At 37.8% G+C, this 21,991-nt stretch overlaps 1 protein-coding gene across 5 annotated transcripts in view; it reads left to right on the top strand.

Moving 5' to 3' along the window:
* UBTD2 (ubiquitin domain containing 2) overlaps window positions 1-21,991 on the top strand; it is a 57,580-nt gene that overhangs the window by 13,051 nt on the left and 22,538 nt on the right. For 2 of the 5 annotated variants that reach the window (XM_060296603.1, XM_030829940.3), the window contains exon 2: window positions 4,863-4,936. The exons of 2 other annotated variants lie outside the window; for them this stretch is intronic. Coding sequence is in view for 1 of the 3 variants with exons in the window: in XM_030829940.3 (XP_030685800.1) it covers window positions 4,863-4,936 (74 nt within the window). In the remaining 2 variants the exon portion in view is untranslated. Of the gene's footprint in view, window positions 1-4,862; window positions 4,960-21,991 lie in introns of those variants that run through there. One more of the 5 variants, XM_060296601.2, reaches the window with a different exon arrangement.

The following is a 21,991-nucleotide window of genomic DNA, read 5'->3' as shown; positions in this document are numbered from 1 at the left end:
CTCTGACGCCATGTCACTTTTCACTTTTCTATTTTCTCTCTTGAGCATAAAATATTCCAACTCTTTGCCCTCAATTGGGCAAACCTTTCGAAATTCAGACAGTGAGTACTTCATGGAAAAGCGATTGTTGGATAAGATCTTGTATTTGTGATTTATGAAGGAGGAACTAGAATCAGAAGAGGTGCTGGGAAGGACCTGGAGGTGAGGTCTGGTGTCTGCCATGTTTGTGGGAGTCTGACTCTTGCTTATGAAGAATGGACTAGATTGAGATGAATCATAAAAGGGTTGTCAGCGGAAGATCTTTGCATCTAGTGAATAAAGCTTAGCTTCTTCCCATTTCAGGGCCTTTGCCTTAATGTGAATAAATATTTGCTGTGTAGTGCTTTTTATTACAGTTCTTAAAAATAGCATGATCTTTCCCCATGTTTTATTTTTTTATATTGCTTTTGGAAATTATTTGTTTACTTGCTTATTTCCTGTCTTCTCCCACAATATTATAAGGTCTGTGAGGTCAGGGGCCTTTTCTGATTTCTTCTTTACTGTATGCCTAGTGTCTAGTATAGTTACTGGTACATGTGCATTCAGTAGTTGCTGATTGAATAAATAAGTGAAATAATGAATGAATAGTTGTGACTGTTTTATCATTTGGAGAATAAAAAGTTTACTACTTGGCTTTAGTTATTTCATTTGTTTTTTGGGTGAAATGTATAGTAATAAAAACTATTGTAATGTTGTAATGTACAACTATGTCCTTGGTTGTACAAGGACCTATTATCTTTAGTGATTTTCCTCATGATAATTAACTCTGGGATAGATTCTTATTTGCCTATTTGATGAAAGGGAGGGAGTGATCTGATTTGCTTGTTAAAGTCTCCCCACTTATTTTGTGTTTATTTGTGTATTATTCTGTCATCCTTAGCAAACTTAGTGGTGATTTGAATTGCTTTGCATATGAAAAGAGGGTTAATTATATTTAAAGCCCACCCAGCCCCGTGGCATTTATGTCAGGCTGTTTTTGAGCTGATTCTGTGCTTATGTTGAATGCAGCAGAAATCTAGGTCTCACCTGCAGCCTGTAAAGTATTATATTGACAAAGAATAATGAAGACACCCTTTAAGAATTCTCTGAATTTAGGTGTTCGGAGTTTTTCTGAGGAGACATTTTAGGGGATTTTGGAGAAGGGCAGAGCCTGGGGACAACTTGTAGGGTGGAACTACTCTCTGAAGTACTTTACTAAAGACTGATTTCACTCTGGGGCTCAGAACTATTCGTCCTTTATTTATTTATTTTCGAAACCACATTCCTCCATATAAAAACTATTGAGTTGGCCAAAAAGCGCCTTCGGTTTTTAAGTAAAAATAAAAGACACATTTGTCATTTTCACCAAGAACTTTATTGAACAGCATATTCACCCTTTTGTTTCACTACCTTCTGCCATTTTTCGGGCAACTTAATAATTCCATCTTCCAACTTTTTATCTTTTTGAGCAAAGAACTGTTCCAGGTGCCTTTTACAGTCGTTCAGGGAATTGAAATCTTTTCCGTTAAGAGAATTTTGTAAAGACTGAAATCAGTCGAAATCCGAAGGTGCAATGTCTGGCGAATACGGCGGAAGAATCAGAGCTTCCCAGCCAAGCTGTAACAGGTTTTGCCTGGTCATCAAAGAAACATGCGGTCTTGCGTTATCCTGATGGAAGATTATGCGTTTTCTTTTGACTAATTCTGGACGCTTTTTGTCAAGTGCTGCTTTCTTGTGGTCTAATTGGGAGCAGTACTTGTTGGAATTAATCATTTGGTTTTCCGGAAGGAGCTCATAATAGAGGAGTCCCTTCCAATCCCACCATATACACAACATCACCTTCTTTGGTTGAAGACCAGCCTTTGGTGTGGTTGGTGCTGGTTCATTTCGCTTGCCCCACGATCTCTTCAGTTCCACATTATTGTGCAATACCCATTTTTCATCGCCCGTCACAATTTGTTTTAAAAATGGAACGTTTTCATTATGTTTAAGTAGAGAATCACATGTGGAAATATGGTCAAGAAGGTTTTTTTCACCTGACTTATGGGGAACCCAAACATCAGAGCGATTCACATAACCAAGCTGGTGCAAATGATTTTCAGTGCTTGATTTGGATATTTTGAGTATGTCGGCTATCTCTCGCGTGGTATAACATTGATTGTCTCAATTAATGTCTCGATTTGATCGCTATCGACTTCAACTGGTCTGCCCGACTGTGGAGCATCATCCAACGAGAAATCTCCAGCACGAAACTTTGCAAACCACTTTTGACACGTTCGATCAGTCATAGCACCTTCCCCGTACACTGTACAAATCTTTTTTTGTGTTTCAGTTGCATTTTAACCTTTCTTGAAATAATAAAGCATGATATACTGAAAATGTTTTTTTTCTTCTTCCACCTTCAATATTAAAATGGCTACACAAAAATTCACCAATTTGGATAAGTATGTTTTAAAATAAATTTATTTATTTTTGGCTGTGTTGGGTCTTCGTTGCTGCGCGCAGGCTTTCTCTAGTTGCGGCGAGCGGGGGTTACTCTTCGTTGCGGTGTGCAGGCTTCTCATTGCAGTGGCTTCTCTTGTTGTGGAGCACGGGCTCTAGGCACCCGGGCTTCAGTAGTTGTGGCACGCAGGCTTCAGTAGTTGTGGCTCACGGGCTCTAGAACACAGGCTCAGTAGTTGTGGCGCACGGGCTTAGTTGCTCCGCGGCGTGTGGGATCTTCCCAGCCCAGGGCTCGAACCCATGTTCCCTGCTTTGGCAGGCGGATTCTTAACCACTGTGCCACGAGGGAAGTCCCACATACATTTTCTTGATTCTTTCAAGAAACCTTTGACTTTAAGGAAGGCTGATATTAATATCGCCATTTTAGAAGGGAGGAAACTGAGGCACACAGATGGTTTTGATCTGATTAAGGAATAAAAACAGTAGCCCAAACTGTAGTCTCTGTCTTCTGTTTTCTAACTCAGTATTCGCTCCACAGATGGTAAGGAGGGGTTTTGGTTGACTTTTCTTTCCTTGGAGCAGAAGTGTGTGTGTGTTTGTGTGTGTGTGTGTGTGTGTTTTCGTTCATGGCAGTAAACACAGTTGAGTTGAAGTTAATGAAATGTGGTTCTTAAGGACTCTTCATACTCCAAAATGGAGATGGCAGCCGTAAGAAATGAGGTGAGTAATTGTCTTTGATCTTAGTCAACAAATTATATTGCATCTCACAAGATAGAAATTTTGAACTGAGATCTTAATTATCTAACTGGCTCAAATGGAAAAAAGTGATAATCTTGCTCATCTTCTTTTGTGCCCCTTTACTCAGTTACCTTCTTTTTCATTGTTACCTCTGCCTCCTATCCCAGACTGAATGTTTTCAGCTTAAAATTCAGTTTTATTCCAGCTTGACTTGAATTTAGTAGTTGAACTTTGTGGGGAAACAAGTTTCCTTCAGGTCCTTAAAGTACAAGAAAAGAAGGCTTTGTCTAGTTTGGAGAAAGCTTATAAAGTCTTTTTAATAAAGGGTGCTCTTAAATCACCCTTAGTGGAGTATTAGAGTATCTGTCTGCTTCAAATCATAGAGTGGTGATTGTCCTGAAGGGTGAGTTGAAGGAGGTTACATGAAAGTTCACTCTGATTAGTATATACAGAAATTTAAGGATGGGGATTGGAACCCAGAAGTGAATGAGTGTCTGTACTTATAATATCAGCATATGGACATTTGAAACCACCTCCTGGTTTTATACCTGATAAAAGGAACTGAAACCATCCATCACCTGGTCACCTGGAGTGTCTCATTCAGAAGTGGGGAGGGGGGAACCTATGGTGGTCCCATAATACAGTTTCATTATCAGAGCTTGTACTTTTTCTGGCAGTCACCAATAAATTTCTTCCTTGACTTGGAAATAATAATTTTAACTTGATGGTGATTAAACAGCTTTTGGGCCTTTGATCATTGCTGTGTTGCAAAAATTAACACACAGGGCCTGTTGAACAAACCCTTCCGTGAATTTGGCTTTTGTAGCTCTTGGTTTGTGATGATTGCATCTTGTCATGGATACTTCTCTCTTCTTAAATGACTCAGAGTAGTTTATATACCGTTTAAATTCTCATAACTATGAAGTGAAAAATTGAGATGTGTCACTACATATAACAAGTGGGACATAATGAAAAGGAATTTGTGGAAACAATAAAATGATACCCAATATTTCTAGACTGAACATTGAATAAGACACTTAAGCTGTAACAAGAGCTTTGAGAATGGGGAAAATTGCTTATCTGTAATAAAATGTAATAAATACTACTGGAGGCAAGAAGGAGACTATCTTTTTGCATTGGATCTATCATGGGGTAGAAAACAGGTTCTTGTGTGTGTTTGTATTTTTGTTTTCTATATACCAGCACTAAGTGTACTGACTAGAAATTACAGTGTAACTGCATAGGGCAAGCAAATGACCGGAAAAATAACCTTTTTCTTTTTCTGTCACAGATGATCTTTAACCATTTTAAGAAGGGAATAATAAATAGGGACAGAACTTACTTTTCAGTAGTAGAGGTAGGTTTTTCAGTTTGGGACAAGGATGTATACTAAAAGTCTTACGTGTGTGAAAGTTTCACCATTTATCAGAGGAGGGAAATGACGTTTTCAGGCGAAACATTGAGGGAGATTAAAGAAACTTAAGATGTAGAGTAAAATTCAGTTTCCGTTGAGAAATAATTCTGATAGTTCTGATTTAATAATAAATAGGAAGTATAAACAACATTGGTGAGTTATTTTTGTAGTAAAATCTTGGGGGGGAAATGCTATACAATTTTAAAATAGTTAAAGTATTGATTAACAATATCTTTGCATTTATTCCTAGATACAAGCTACAAGCTACTTATAACATTGCTAAACTAAATCAATACCTGTCCAGAAGTTCAGACTGGAGCACTTGTAAGATCACTTTTGCCTTCTAAGTAAGAAAAGAGAATAATTAAAGCTTTTGATTCCTATATATAACATGCACACTCTTATACATATATGTTCATTATATATACAATATATATACAACATAAACACTATACACATATACAACATATACATAGATATATAGACATATACTGTGCATATTATATACATTATTATATATAATCTCTTTGTTTTATATGAGAATTTGTGTAGTATGAATCTTTTTTTACTAACTTATGGTCATTTTTAAATCTTTTTAAAAACTGAAAATTTTTTTTTTTTTTTTTTTTGTGGTACACGGGCCTCTCACTGTTGTGGCCTCTCCCGTTGCGGAGCACAGGCTCCGGACGCGCGGGCTCAGCAGCCATGGCTCATGGGCCCAGCCGCTCCGCGGCATGTGGGATCTTCCCGGACCGGGGCACGAACCCGCGTCCCCTGCATCGGCAGGCGGACTCTCAACCACTGCGCCACCAGGGAAGCCCCTGAAAATGTTTTTAAATGTAGAAAGCATGTTTAAGAAAAAGCTTATCCTATGACCTAACGTAAACATTTTCGTGTACATCCTTTCAGACTCAGAGTATATGGCTGTGTGTATAAAAGAGAGAGTGAAGCAAAAATGTGTTCGTATGTTTAGAGAAATTGTGACGTGCTTTCTGAGGTCACAGCTACAGCTTCTAGAGTTTGACTTTACTGATGTTTTAGCTTTGGGATATAATGAGTATGTCATTGTTAGCTTTTCATTTTGGGAGTGTTGTCAGTATTTTTTCTAAAATTGAGCTGGCTGTTTTAAAAGTTAGGAATTAGTAGAGTCATCATAATGATGTGAGAGATGCACATTCCAGGACTTAATGTGAGGAGATGCAGTGTAAACTGGAGAAAGGAATACCACACTATAATTGGCAAGTTGCTTGATGCTTTTTTGTGGGCAGTTTGCAAGAATGTAGTATTTCTTTACTTCCTTCTGAACAGTTAAATAAGCTGAAAGTAAAGCTTGGGATTTTGTAATAGTGATAGCCATAGATGCAATTTAAAAGGATTAAATGACATCCAAGATGTATTTCTTTTCCTACTAATCTAACCCAAAGGCAATACACTTTCTAGTATTTTTTCTGTCACTTTGATTGTTTGCATCAGATATCACTTTCTTTTTAACTTGATAGAGAATTTGATGTTTGAGCCCCAGTTCTGCTTTATGGATTTTGTGGCAAAATCTTAGACAAGCCAAAATATCATTATTTTCTATGGTTCTGCTGTACCTACTCTTGGATTCTTATCTGTTCTTAAAAGCAAGAGTTCTTTGCACTTAGAATCCCATTCAAGGAGAAGGACTTGGCAGAGGAACACAAATTTCAAGTAAAGTATGTTTACCTACATCTTTGGCAGGCTCTTAAAAACATTAGAATTTCTCAAGCAAAGGAAACTTTTCAGATTGAAAAGGGAAACCATCTTTAATAAAGAATTGTATGGACTGCTAGTATCTTTCTCAGGAAACACTTAGTACTAATTTTGGCACTGGGCTTGGGACAGGCACCAACACGCTTTTGGTAATTAGTGTCTGGGAAATAGCGTGTTGTTTGGGCACTTCAGATCGATGCCAACTTGCTATGCCATCTTAAGTACTGGTTCACAGCTTTGAAACCTCATGGAACCCCAAGACCTTAGAGATGGATTGATCATGTAGTTTCACTTTGTAGGTGAAAGTCTGGGACCATGTTGAACACTTTTTCTAGTAATTCTTAAAACCATGAGACACCATAGTCCTAGTGGCTAAGAATATGAACCTTGGAGTTAGTCTAGGTTTAAATCCCAGCTATACCATTTAGCCTTATGATCTTTGGGATATTTTTTATATTTATTCATTTAACAGACATTTAGGTATTGTTTTTTATGTTCCAGGCACTGTTCTAATTGTGTGAGAAATATTACCTCATTAAATCTTTGTAACAATCCTATGAAACAGATATTATTATTGCCGTCTCCCTTATCCTCCTCCCCACCTAGATACTTTACCTTCTTAAGTTTGTTTCCTCATTTTAAGATAGAGATTACACTAGAGTTATTGAGAGGATTGAGTGGGGTGGTATATAGAGTGCACTCTGCACAGTGGCTGGACCACAGTATGCATTCTCTGTTGACTATTGTTATTTTCTCTGAGAAAAGCAACATTTTTGGCAAACTGCTGCCTTCACCTGTGATGTAACAGTCAGAGTAGTAGGGATCATTCCCTACAGGGTTTTTGAAATGCTTACAGGAACTTTTCTTCTTTTCCTGAAGAATTTTGAGTTGGTCAAGGAAAGTCTCAAAGTGTCTAATTCTGTCAAGACACAATCAGCACCTTTCGGGTGTCGTGGGTTTTGGGGGCCAAGTGAAATCTAAGTTAATATCATAATTGTTGTACCAAATCCAAATCTATATCCAAGGGATTATCAAAGGGTCACAGGTCTTTTTTTTTTCTTTTTCACTTTATTTAAAGATAACATTGGACTTCAGAAAAGTTGCAAAAACAGTACAAAGAAGTTCTGGTACCCTTCATCTGAATTTCCTCAAATGTTAACATTTTATCACAGCTGCTTTGTCATCCTCTTTATATATACATGCATGTGTGTAAATACTTAAATTTTCTTGAGTTGTTTAAGTTGCACACAATAAACCCTTTTACCCCTAAATACTTTAGTGTGTATTTCCTAAGAAAAAGGACATTCATATAACCACAATATAATAATCAAAATCAAGAAATGAATATTGAAATAATATTTACTCTAGATTTTATTCAGAGTTCCCCATTGTCTTCATTAATATTCAGAGAAAATCACCTAGGATCATTCATTGTGTTTAACTGTCATACCTCTTTAGTCTTCTTTAATCTGGAACGGTTCTGGAGACTTTGTCTTTTCACGACGTTGGCATTTTGAAAAGTACGTGCCAGTTATTTTGCAGGGTGTTCATCAATTGGAATTTGTCTGATGTTTCCTCATGCTTAGGTTCCTCCATTATTATGCAGTCTGGATAAGACTACCACAGAAGTGAGATTGTGTCCTTAGTGCATCATGTCAGGGGTCATATAATGTCTGCTTTTCCCATTATTGGTGATGTTAACTTTAATCACTTATGGTGCCAGCCAAGATTCTTCCCTGCAAAGTTACTGTTTTTCCCTCTGCAAATAATATCTAGTAGGAAGACTGAGTCTATGTAAATATTTTGTTTCTTATCAAACAGTCACTAGTTTTATCATCCATTGGTAATTCTTGCCTTAAATAATTATGGTGGTTGTCAAATTGTGATTTTTCTAATTCCACTATTTGTTTTATATTTATTAATCAGCATTTTAATGTAAGAAAGAGCTCTCATCTTCCCTATTTGCTTACTTATTTACATTGGTATGGACTCATGGTTTTCTTTTTTATTCCATGGGGGTATAATCTGTTACTATTGTTATTTATTTTGATGCTCAAATTGTACCAGATTGGCCAGTGGGAGCTCCGCCAAGCTGGCCTCTACATTCTTTTGACATGACTTCATTATTCTTGATCACTTACTTGTTTTCTGACATAACAAGATGTTCCAGTTTCATTTTGTGTTTTACTTGTCAGAGCCCTGGAATCAGCCAGAGACCCCTGGTTCCTTTTAGTGGAGAATGATACTTAGAAGCCAAAATCTAGAATGCAGGTGTGTTTGGTGCTATTGGAGTGTCTTTGCCTCTAGATCCTCACAGTGGGAAGAGCTAGGATACATATTTATATATAGCCTATACATCCCTAAGCTATATAGGAGATACAGATATATATGATATATACCTGTGTATAACACACATCTGTACCTTTTTATATATTAAAAACAATGAGTTCATACTGATCTCTCTCATTCAGTCTAATGGTACAGGGTTCATTCTAGCCTTTCCCTGTCCATATTTATAATTCTCTTAGAATAAAGAAACCTGGCTCCCAATTTCCGCAGTGTATTTACTTGTTTACTCAGTCTGAGAATATACATAGAATAGTTTGGAATTGCTAATACATTTCATTGTGAAAAACAAAACTACTAACTAGAGTTCAGTATTTGTTTACAGTTCTTTATGTCTGTAGCCTAAGGGTAAAATTACTGTGTTCAAATGTTGGGTTAGGTACACACCCTTTTAATGTAGTATTTTAATCCTTTGAAATACAGTTAAATTCATTGATTTCTAGTTGTGTTCCATTTTTAGTTTTCCCCCTCTTGTTGATTTTATTTGTTTGCTTGTTTGAGTATGTGTAATGTTAATATAGTTCTAAAAGTTAGAACTAGGCAAAAAGGTATACTCAGAAGTGTAAGTTAGAACTAGGCAAAAAGGTATACTCAGAAGTGTAACCCTTATTCATTTCTACCTCTTACCCATCTTTCCATTATTTCCATTGCATTTCCACTCACCCTCTGTAAGTAACCAGTACCATTGGTTTCTGATTTATCCTTCTGTTTCCTTTTGTACAAATGAGCTGATACATGTCTGTCTGCTTTCCTTCCTTTTTTTTTGTTGTAGTACTTCTTTTAAATAGTGAAAATTTGGTTCTCCAAATTATATTATACCTTTCAGTGTATTTTTTGGCCTTATAGTGCCTCATCAACAGTACCTACTCAGAATATATTTGTGTAAATACATAGTGATTATACATAACTTGTTTTAGGTGTGGCATTTGATAGACAGTCTCATTACTTTATAGTTATACCATCATGCACAGTGATAACTATGCTCTTAAGATTTTGAATGTCTCATAGAACTCCTTGTTTGAAATGGGCTAGTTTCTTTCCATTGTAGTGCAGGTATTTAATGATCATCATCATTGCAGATATTTAAATGATGTTTTTGTATATCCTCTTATGTAATTCAAACATGTCGGAATTAAAAAGCTTTGAATTTCCAAAGAATAGTAACTTTTTTTTGCTTGATTGTACAGTAAAGCACAGCAATACTTAGAGGGTCTCCCTCTTCCTCCCTCCCTCCCTCCCTCCCTCCCTCCTTCCCCCTCACAACAGCAATAAGAGTTTCTTAGCTTCTTGATCTTGGGGGGCAACTTTCAGTTTGTTTCTTCATTGAGTATGATGTTAGCTGTGAGTTTTCATAAAGACCTTTTATCATGTCACAGAAGTTCCTGTCTATTCCTAGCTTTATGAGTATTTTATCATGAAAGCGTGTTGGGTTTTGTCAGGTGCTTTTTGTCTGCAGTCATAGAGATGATCACGTGGGTTTTTTCCTTTGTTTTTTAATTTTATTTATTTATTTTTGGGCCATGCCATGCAGCTTGCAGGATCTTAGTTCCCCTACCAGGGATTGAACCTGGGCTCATGGCAGTGAGAGTGCTGAGTACTAACCACTGGACCACCAGGGAGTTCCCTCCTTTGTTTTATTAATATGGCATATTACAGTGATTTTCTATGCTGAATCAGTCTTGCATTCATGGGATAAATCCCACTTGGTCGTGGTGCATAATCTTTTTAATATGCTGTTGGATTCAGTTTGCAAGTATTATGTTGAGGATTTTGCATCTGTCTTAAGGATATTGGTCTGTAGGTTTTTTGTATTGTATTTGCCTGGCTTTGGTTAGGGAATGCTGGCTTCATAGAATGAGTTAGAAAGTGTTCCCTCCTCTTCTATTTTTTTGGAAGCATTTGAGAAGAATTGGTGTTAATTCTTCTTTAAATGTTTGGTAAAATGCACCAGTGAAGCCATCTGGTCCTGGGCTTTTCTTTGTTGGGAGGATTTTGGTTATTGATTCAATCTCTTTACTTGTTATAAGTCTGTTGAGATTTTCTATTTCTTCTTAAGTCAGTTTTGATAATTTTGTGTTTCTAGGAACTTGTCCATTTCATCTAGGTTATTTAATTTGTTGGTGTACAACAATTCATAGTATTCTAGTATTCTCTTATATTTTTTATTTCTGTAAGGTCAGTAGTAATATTTGCACTTTCATTTCTGATTTTAATTGTGCCTTCTCTCTTTTATTCTTAGTCAGTCTAGCTAAAGGTTTGTCAGTTTTGTTCATTTTTTAGAAGGACTAGCATTTGGTTTTGTTGAATCTCTGTTGTTTTTCTGTCCTTTATTTTGTTTATCTCCACTCTAATCTTTAATTATACCTTCTTTCTGTTAGCTTTGGGTTTACTTTGCTCTTCCTTAAGGTGTAAAGTTGGGTTATTGATTAAGATCTGTCTTCTTTTTTATTTTTATTTTATTTTTTTTGCGGTACGCGGGCCTCTCACTGTTGTGGCCTCTCCCGTTGCGGAGCACAGGCTCCGGATGCGCAGGCTCAGCGGCCATGGCTCATGGGCCCAGCCACTCCGCGGCATGTGGGATCTTCCCGGACTGGGGCACGAACCTGTGTCCCCTGCATCGGCAGGCGGACTCTCAACCACTGCGCCACCTGGGAAGCCCTGTCTTCTTTTTTAATGTAGATGTTTATAGTTGGAGATTTCCCTCCGAGCACTGTTTTTGGTGCATCCCATGAGGTGATTTATTTATTTATTTATTTATTTATTTGGCCTGTGCTGGTTCTCAGTTGCAGCATGCGGGATCTTCATTGCAGCATGTTTAGTTGTGGCATGCAGGGTCTTTAGTTGTGGCATGCGGGCCTAGTTGCGGCATGTGGACTCTTAGTTGCAGCATGCATGTGAGATCTAGTTCCCTGACCAGGGATCGAACCCAGGCCCCTTGCATTGGGAGCACGGATTCTTACCTACTGGACCACCAGGGAAGATCCTGCATCCCATGAGTTTTTGTATTTGCGTTTTTGTTTTCATTTGTCTTAATGTATTGTCTCATTTTCTTTTTGATATCTTATTTGGTCCATTGGTTGTATAATAGTGTGTTGCTTAATTTCCATATATTTGTGAATTTTCCAGTTTTCTTTCTGTTATTAATTCCTAGCTTTATTCCATTATGGTCAGAGAAGATATGTCGTATGATTTCATCTAAAGTTTATTGAGACTTGTTCTGTGACCTAACTTATTAGTCTGGGCAGAGTGTTCTATATATGTAGACCCTGAACAAGTGGGGTTGATCTGTATATAATTTATAGTTGGTCCTCTGCATCTGTGGCTCCTTCACATCTGTGGATGCAACCAATCATAGGCCATGTAGTACAGAGGTATTTTCTATTGAAAAATATCTGCATAAAAGTAGACCTGAGCATTGAAACCTGTGTTTGAATGCTCGGGTCGACTGTATATATGTATATTAGGTTTAACTGGTTTATAATATTAAGTCCTCTGTTTCTGTACTGATACTCTATCTAGATATTCTGCCCATTATTGAAAATTAGAGTATTGAAGTTTCTAACTATTATTGTAGAACTATTTCTCCCTTTAGTTATGTCAATATTTCCTTCATATATTCTGGAGCTCTGTTGGTATGTGCATATATGTGTGTAATTGTTACGTCTTCCTGATGAATTGACACATTTATTATGAATGTCCTTCTTTGTCTTTGTTAGTAAAAATTTTTGTCTTAAAGTCTATTTTGTCTGATATAAATATAGCCACTCCACTTTTGATAACTGCTTGCATGATATATCTTTTTCCATCCATTTGCTTTCGACTTAAATGTGTTTTTTAATCTAAAATGTCTCTTTGTAGACAGCATGCAGTTAGATTGTGTTTTTTGGTCCATTCTGCAAATTTCAACATTTTGATTGGAATGCTTAATATTTATATTTCATGTAATTACTAGTAAGATAGGATTTACACCTACCATTTTGCTGTTTTTTTGCTGTATGTCTTATTCCTTTTTACTTACATCCCTGCATTAGTGCCTTCTTTTGTGTTAAATAGATATTTTCTAGCGTATCATTTTAATTCCCTTTAAATTTTTTTTTACTATATATTTTGAGTCATTTTCCTGTTTCTTGCTCTGGGGATTATAATTAATATCTTAATTTATAACAATTCGGTTCTGATTGAAACCAGACTAATTTCAGTAGCATATAAAACTTATACAGGGCTTCCCTGGTGGCGCAGTGGTTGGGAGTCCGCCTGCCGATGCAGGGAACACGGGTTCGTGCCCCGGTCTGGAAAGATCCCACATGCCGCTGAGCCTGCGCGTCCCGAGCCTGTGCTCTGCAAAAAAAAAAAAAAACTTATACAGCTCCATTCCCTCCCACCTTCTTTGGGCTGTTATTGATATACATATTACATCTTTAAATGTTGTATGCTCATCAACACAAATTTTAAATTATTTTTTATACAATTGTCTTTAAAATCAAATAGGAGGAAACAAAGTTACAAAGAAAAAAAATACACATATGCTGTCTTTTATATTGACCTGTGTAATGTTACTGATTTTCTTTTCCTTCCTTCCTCCCTTCCTTCCTCCCTCCCTCCATCCCTCCCTCCCTCTCTCCCTCCTTCCCTCTCTCCCTCCCTCCATCCCTCCCTCCCTCTCTCCCTCCCTCTGTGTGGCATGTGGAATTTTAGTTCCTCGACCAGGGATCAAACCTGTGCCCCCCGCAGTGGAAGCGCGAAGCCCTAACCAAACCACTGGACTGCCAGGGGATTCCTGGTCTTTATTTCTTAATGTGTATTCAAGTTACTGTCTAGTATCCTTTATTTCAGCCTGAAGACTCCCTGTTGTATTTTTTGCAGAGCTGGTCTGCTGCCAACAAATCCTTTCAGTTTTTGCGTATCTGGGAATGTTTTATTTTCTCTTTAATTTTCAAAGGATACTTTTTTCTGGATGTAGAATTCTTGGTTGACACACTCTTCCTTTCATTACTTTTAGTATGTTGTCCCAATGCCTTCTGTCCTCCATGGCTTCTGATAAGAAATCAGTTGTTAAACTTTTTGAGGATGCTTGTATGTGAGGAGTTACTTCTTGTTCTTTCAAGATTCTTTTTTTTTTTAATGTTTTTTAAAAAATATTTATTTATTTATTTATTTTGGCTGCACTGGGTCTTAGTTGCAGCATGTGGGGTCTTAGTTGCAGCATGTGGGATCTTCATTGCAGCATGTGCGACCTGTAGTTGCAGCATGTGGGCTCTTGGTTGCAGCATGCGGACTTCTTAGTTGCAGCATGCATGCGGGATCTAGTTCCCCAACCAGTGATAGAACTGGGCCCTCTGCATTGGGAGCGCAGAGTCTTACCCACCGGACCACCAGGGAAGTCCCTCAAGATTCTTTATCTTTGACTTTTGACAGCTTAATTATGATGTGTCTAAGTGGTGATCTCTGAGTTTGTTGAGTTTCTTGCATGTGTAGATTGATCTTTTTCATGAAATATGAGTTTTCAGCCATTATTTCTTCCAATATTCTTTCTACCCCTTTCTCTCCCTTCTTCTAGGACTCTCATTGTGTGTATATTGGTAATCTTTTTTTTTTTTTTTTTTTTGTGGTACGCGGACCTCTCACTGTTGTGGCCTCTCCCGTCGCGGAGCACAGGCTCCAGACACGCAGGCTCAACGGCCATGGCTCACGGGCCTAGCCACTCCGCGGCATGTGGGATCTTCCCGGACCGGGGCACGAACCCGTGTCCCCTGCATCGGCAGGCGGACTCTCAACCACTGTGCCACCAGGGAAGCCCTATTGGTAATCTTGACAGTGCCCCACTTGAGCTGTTCATTTTTTTTCATTCGTTTTTTCTTTTATGTTCCTCAGACAAGGTCACCTCAGTTGACCTATCTTCAAGTTCACTGATTCTTTCTTCTGCCTGCTCAAATATACTATTGAGCCTTTCTAGTGAATTTTTCATTTGTTATTGTACTTTTCAACTCCCTAATTTAAAAACTAATTTTCATCTCTTTGTTGAGACTTAATTCTCATTGCTTTAGTTCTTTACACATGATTTCCTTCAGGTTTTTGAACATATTTAAAATAGCTGATTTAAAATCTTTGGCTAGTAAGTCCAATGCTTGGGCTTCCTATTCCTCAGTGACAATTTCTATTATCTGCCTTTTTTCCCATGTGTGGGCCATACTTTCTTGTTTGTTTGCATGCCTCATAATTTTTGGTTGAAAACTAGACGTTTAATATATGGCAACCCCGGAAATCAGATTCTCCCTTCTCCCTCAGGGTTTGTTATTGTTGTTGCTTTTTGTTTACTGACTTTCCTGAACTTATTCTGTAAAGTTTATATTCCTTGTTAGGTGTAGCCAGTGAAATCTCTGCTTAATTAGCTTAGTGGTAAGCTAATGATTGGACAGATTTCCTTAACAGCCTAGAACGAGTAAGTCTCCTATTCTTTGCTGAGTGGCCCTATGTTCATATTAGGGTCTACTTTCAAAACTCAGGCAGTTTCCTTAGCTCTTACTTCCTTTGTGCACAGAGCCTCAATATTCAGTCATAAGTGAGAGTGTAGGACCTTCTCAGGTCTTTCCTGAATGCATGGCCCTGTGTGTACACAATTATATGCGTATGTGTAACCTTTTAGATCCCCAAAAGTATGTCATATTTTCTGGACATCTCATTCTGCAGCTTTGATTAGCTTCTTGGTCTAAATTTTTCATTGCCCCATGCAGGTACAGTGTTAAACAATTGCTGCTGATTGTTTTTGACAAATGCCCCCAGGAAAAGGCTGTTCATACTGGGTTCTCTCTAAGTCAGGTCAAATAAGGACAAGCTTTATGAGTAGTATTTTCTAAAGAACTTTCAGATAGGCCAAAAAATGACAATTCTCTGCAGATGGGGCTTTTAAAGAGTACCAACCCTGTTTTGACCCTTCATGTGGCTGCTGAGTTGGTGACTTTCATTGTATTGCTATCTGTTGGTTTTCAAGGCTACCCTGGAGCTGAGGAGAGGGGGATGGGCCTAGGGTATGCTTAAATACCACATACAGTTTTTTTTTTTTTTAACCAAAATTCAGCTATTTTTCTTGAATAAGAAAGAATAAATGTTCCCTGGATTGTTGCAGGTCTTTGGTTAATTTCCAAAATACTGAAGAAGTTTATTTTGAGTTTTTGCCAATGTTCTCATTGTATTAATGGAGGAGGAGTTTTTGGAAGTCCTTACTCCTTTTCCGATGATATCACTCAGTTATTGGGTCGGCCAAAAAGTTAGTTCAGGTTTTTCTGTAACATCTTATGGAAAAACCTGAACAAAGTTTTTGGCCAACCCAATTTTTTTTTAAGGCAATATGAATAATAATGTTTTTATTCATGTAGTTATCCATTTCTGGTGCTCCCCATTCCTTTATGTAGATTCATATTTCCATCTGTTATCATTTTATTTCTGCCCAAAGGATTTTTTTTTTTTTTTAATTTTTGACTGCTTGGAGCTTTGTTGCTGTGCACGGGCTTTCTCTAGTTGTGGTGAGCGGGGGCTGCTCTTCATTGTGGTGTGTGTGCTTCTCATTGCGGTGGCTTCTCTTGTTGCAGAGCACAAGCTCTAGGCATGCGGGCTTCAGTAGTTGTGGCATGCAGGCTCAGTAGTTGTGGCTCACAGGCTCTAGAGCACAGGCTCAGTAGTTGTGGCGCACAGGCTTAGTTGCTCCGTGGCATGTGGGATCTTCCTGGACCAGGGATTGAACCTGTGTCTCCTGCATTGATAGGTGGATTCTTAACCACTGTGCCACCAGGGAAGTCCCCAAAAGACTTCTGATATTTCCTGTGGTACAGGTATGTAGGTGATGAATTCTTTCAGTTCTTATATGATTGATAAGATCTTTAAGTCTGCATCTCTGCATCTATGTTTATGAGGCATAGTTGTTGATAGTTTTCTTATATTTGTCTGGTGTTGTTATCAGTGCAGTCATGGCCTCATAAATTGACTTAGTGTTCCCTTCTCTTTTGTTTTCTGAAAGTGATTGTGAGTAATTAGTATTATCTCTTCCTTGTATGTTGATAGAATTCAGTAGTGAAACCATTTGGACTTGGACTTTTCTTTGTTGCAACAATGCAATGTCTTTAGTATATAGACAGCTAGTATATACAGAGCTAGTCAAGTAATTGTTTTCTTCGTGAATAGATAGATATTCCTTTGTTATCGCTTTAGTATCTGTTGGGTCTATAGTGATATTACCTCTTTTATTCCTGATATTGGTAGTATTTGTCTTCTTTTTTTCTTGATCAGTCTAGGTAGAGATTTATCAGTTTGATATTTTTAAAGAATCAGCTTTTGCTTTTATGATTTTTCTGTATTTTTCTGTTTTCAATTTCTTTGGTTTCTGCTCTTTATTATTTTCTTTCTTAAGGTTACTTTGAGTTTAATTTGTTCTTTTAGTCTTAAGGTAGAAGCCTACTTTATTGATTTGAGACTTTTCTAATAGAAGCATTTTAATGCTATAAGTTTTTGTCTGAGCAGTGTTTTTTAGCAGCATCCTAGAGTTTTTTCTTTTTTTAAGAAAAAAATTTATTTATTTATATATTTTTGGCTGAGTTGGGTCTTCATTGCTGTGCACAGGCTTTCTCTAGTTGCGGCAAGCGGGGACTACTCTTCGTTGCGGTGCTTGGGCTTCTCACTGCAGTGGCTTCTCTTGTTGCGGAGCACGGACTCTAGGTGTGCGGGCTTCAGCAGTTGTGGCATGCGGGCTCAGTAGCTGTGGCGCATGGGCTTAACTGCTCCGCGGCATGTGGGATCTTCCCGGACCAGGGCTCGAACCCGTGTCCCCTGCATTGGCAGGCAGCTTCGTAACCACTGTGCCGCCAGGGAAGTCCATCCTAGAGTTTTGATATATTGTATTTTCATTTTCATTCCATTCAAGTTATTTTCTAATTTCCCTTTGACTCATGATTTATTTATATGTGTATTATTTAATTTATAGTTATTTGGGGATTTTCCATGTATCTTTATGTTATTAATTTCTAATTTAATTTAATTATGGTTGTAGAGCATACTTTGTATGACTTCTTTTAAGGTTTGTATAATCTGTCTTGGTGAATGGCCTGTATATACACTTGGTAAGAATGTATGTTCTCTTTTGTTGGGTGGGGTTTCCTATCAGTGTCATTTAAGTCAAGTTTGTTGATAATGTTCAGGTCTTCTGTATTCTTGCTGATTTTCTGGCTTATTGTTCTATAAGTTACTAATAGAAGAATTTAAAATATTTAAGTATAATTTTAGGATGGTCTGTTTCTCCTTTAATTCAGTTTTTTCTTCATGCACTTTGAAACCCTATTGTTAGGTGCATACATATTTATGATGTTATATCTTCTTGGTAAATTGGCTGTTTTTTAAAAAAATTCTTATTTATTTATTTACTTATGGCTGTGTTGGGTCTTCGTTGCTGTGCATGGGCTTTCTCTAGTTGCTGCGAGTGGGGGCTACTCTTTGTTGCGGTGTGCAGGCTTCTCATTGCAGTGACTTCTCTTGTTGCGGAGCACGGGCTCTAGGCACACAGGCTTCAGTAGTTGTGGCGCACAGGCTTAGCTGCTCTGTGACATGTGGGATCTTCCCGGCCTGGGGCTTGAATCCATGTCCCCTGCATTGGCAGGCAGATTCTTAACCACTTTGCCACCAGGGAAGCCCAAAATTGGCTGTTTTATAATTATTTAATGTTCTTTTAAAATGTTATTGCTGATTTATTAATTCTTTGTTCCAAATAAGCACTATCCCACAGATGAGAGTTTAAGTAATAACTGTTCAATACTTCTGTTGCTTTTGTTTTGAGTTTTCCAGATCTCCCTTCAGTTGTTGTGTTCTAAATTGTAGATGGTCCCAACAAGCTTCAGTGCTCAGGGTTGGCGTTGGAATCTGGATATGGGAATATATGAGGATTAGGTATGTGCCTAAAAGCCATACCTAAAGAGGACTCTGAAACTGGGAGTTTGAGTAGCAAGGATTCAGCTTCTGATTTATATGCTTTGTATCTTAAATGTATAATTCCTTTATCTTTTATTAAAATCAAATATGGGGAGCTTCAACAGTTGTGTAAACATAATGGTAAATGAGTACACATGTACTTTCCATGTAAATTTGTAGCCAACGTTTTGCTGTATTCACATTTTTTCTCTCTTTTGTATGTGTGTATATGTATGTTTTGTATATATATATACAGGCACACTCCCCATTTTAACAGCTGAACCAATGAAAGTTGTAGACATTGTAACACTTCTAAAAATTTCAGCATGCCTCTACTTCATGAATAAGACTATTTTGCTGTGTCATTACAAAATTTTTTTCTTTCTTTATTTTGGCTGCGTTGGATCTTCGTTGCTGCACGCAGGCTTTCTCTACTTGGCGAATGGGGGCTACTCTTCGTTCTGGTGTGCAGGCTTCTCATTGTGGTGGCTTCTCTTGTTCCGGAGCGCGGGCTCTAGGCATGTGGGCTCAGTAGTTGTGGCTCATGGGCTCTAGAGTGCAGGCTCAGTAGTTGTGGCGCATGGGCTTAGTTGCTCCGTGGCATGTGGGATCTTCCCGGACCAGGGCTCAAACCCGTGTCCCCTGCATTGGCAGGCGGATTCTTAACCACTGTGCCACCAAGGAATTCCCCTAGGAAAATGTTAAAGTAATTTCTTAATGACATCTATTATCTATTCTTATTTAGATTTATCTAGTTGTCCCAGATTATCTTTTATAACTTTTTTCCATACCGGGTTTCAACCAAAGTTCATATTTTGTCTCATTTGGTGTAGACCAGTGTTTCTCAACTGGGGACAGTTTTACCCTCCAGGGGATGTTTGGCAATGTCTGAAAATGTTTTAACTTTTTCCTTTAGTCTTTGTATTTCCTATAAATGAGAAGTTAGGTTTAGAAGTTTAATTAGAGTCAAGTTAAACATTTTGGGTAAGAACACTTCATTTTTGTTCTGTTTACTTCATATTGCAGCACATCAGGAGACTAAGTTTGGTCACTTGGTTAAGGTAATGAATGTCAGGTATCTACAGTGTAATTTCTCCTTAGCAGTTCACAATATTTTGGGGTGATCCTCTGACACCCTGCGTATTCTGTTACCCATGATGCTTTAGTATATTTATCGATAATCCTTACCTGAATCAGTTATGGGGTTCTAAAGAATGATTCTTTTAAATATGTCATTCTTTTCTTTGTTTATTACCAGCATTTGTCAGTAAGAAAGAACCTTTCTTCTTATTTTTCTCTTTTATTTAATTTTTAAAATTTTTATTCATTTAATTTTATTTATTTTTGGCTGTATTGGGTCTTTGTTGCTGTGTGCAGGCTTTCTCTAGTTGTGGTGAGAGGGGGCTACTCTTCGTTGCGGTGCACAGGCTTCTCATTGCTGTGACTTCTCTTTGTTGTGGAGCATGGGCTCTAGGCGCATGGGCTTCAGTAGTTGTGGCACGTAGGCTCAGTAGTTGTGGCTCGCAGGCTCTAGAGCACAAGCTCAGTAGTTGTGGCACACAGGCTTAGTTGCTCCACGGCATGTGGGATCTTCCTGGACCAGTGATCACACACGTGTCCCTTGCATTGGCAGGCGGATTCTTAACCATTGCACCACCAGGGAAGTCCCCTGTATGTATTTTAGTATCAACTCATCTAGCATGAGAAAAAGTTTTGAAAAAATTATTTTCACTGGAATCATGTTAAATGTAGGTGTTAACTTTAGAAGGATTGACATTTTTATAATGTTGAAGTTCAAGTACAAGAGATGTCTTCATTTTGTTCAAGTCTACTTTTGCATCTTTCATGGGTTTTAAAAAAGTTTTCCTGAGTTGTTGCATTCCGAGTATTATATCTTTTATGTTTCTATTATAAACAGCACCTTTTCATCCATTGCATCTTCTAGCTGGGTATTTTATGTATATAAGAAGGCCTACATTTTATATCCTGTTACTATGTTAATTTCTTTTATCATTTCATTTTAGCACTGATTTTCTTGTATTTTCCAGTCATACCCATCATATCATTTGCAGTTAGAGACGGTTTTCTTCCTTTCTGGTTCTTATACTTCTAATTGTTTTGTTCTGTCTGCTTGTGCTGGCTAGTACTTTCAACACAGTGTTAGATAGTAGTGGAAATTGTGGGCATCCTTGACTTGTGTGTGCTTCCCTCCCCCAAACTGCCCGTAAATTGAGAGAAGAAAAGGTCCCTGCATTCCAAAGAATGTAATGCTGGATAAAGCCATTCCCCACCTCCCTACCCCTCAGTAGAATGAACCATCTGAAAGTTTAATGTATTACTTAAAAGGTACAGTGTGCTGGTGTTAGGTGACCGTATTCTTAGTCCCAATTTTATGTAATGTTGCCCTTTTTAATACCGTTGTTTTGTGTGTGTGATTTAATTGTATGTTTTTCTAACATTTCTAATAAGACTCATCCATTAAAAAAGTCTTTGAAACATTATGTTGCAGTTAGGCTCTCCTTTTGCCTGTTTGTATGCTCAGACCATTGGTAAGTAGACTTACACTCTGAGAAACAGGGCCAGGAAGTCGATATGAGGTCATTATGTTGATTTTTTTTCCCCCTCAATAAAGGTAGCTCAAACAACATTAGAAATTATTATATGCCTTTAAAATTATGCTCTAGTTGCTTAATTTTTATAAGCTTTAGGGTAGAAGTACAATCAAAGTTCTCATTTCTATTTAGTATTAAATTGTAGCATAAAAAAATGATGTATCTAAGTTACTTAAGTAAGTATGCATACATGTGATCTTTAGTGCCTAATGTGGTATAGATGCTGAGTACTTTGTAAGTTGAAGCTGACAGGCCAGAAAACTGCATTACCTCTTTCCTTATATGATTCTTCTTCGGTGAGTATATCTCCAAAGAAATGAATTAGGTGGTAAATTGGATGGAGTTGGGGAGCTGGTGCTGCTTGGTTAGCTTTTCCTTTGTCGTACCAGAGACATTCCATTGGTCATAATGAAGCCCGTGAAAGATGGATGAGTGATACTAGAAAAACAGCTCAACACATGCTTTATTTTGAGTGAACCTTCATAATTGATTTGGTTTGTAAAAGAAAACATACTTCTCAGCTCTGGTAAGACATGGAGTGCTATAATGCAAAGAGAGCTCTGGCCTTTGAATCTAGTCATCTGGGTTCTAGTCTTGGCTCTTTTTGACCTTGAGCAAGTCATTTATCCTCGTTAGGTCTTCTGTCAAATAGTAAGTTTGCTCAAACCATCTAAGGTCTCTTCCACCTCTAAATTCTCAGACAGTAGAGCAGATATGGGTTTGGTATTGACTGTTGGCA

Source organism: Globicephala melas, chromosome 3 (genome assembly GCF_963455315.2).
Source record: "Globicephala melas chromosome 3, mGloMel1.2, whole genome shotgun sequence".
Taxonomy (NCBI): Eukaryota; Metazoa; Chordata; class Mammalia; order Artiodactyla; family Delphinidae; genus Globicephala; species Globicephala melas.
This window is presented reverse-complemented; position numbering and strand designations above follow the sequence as displayed.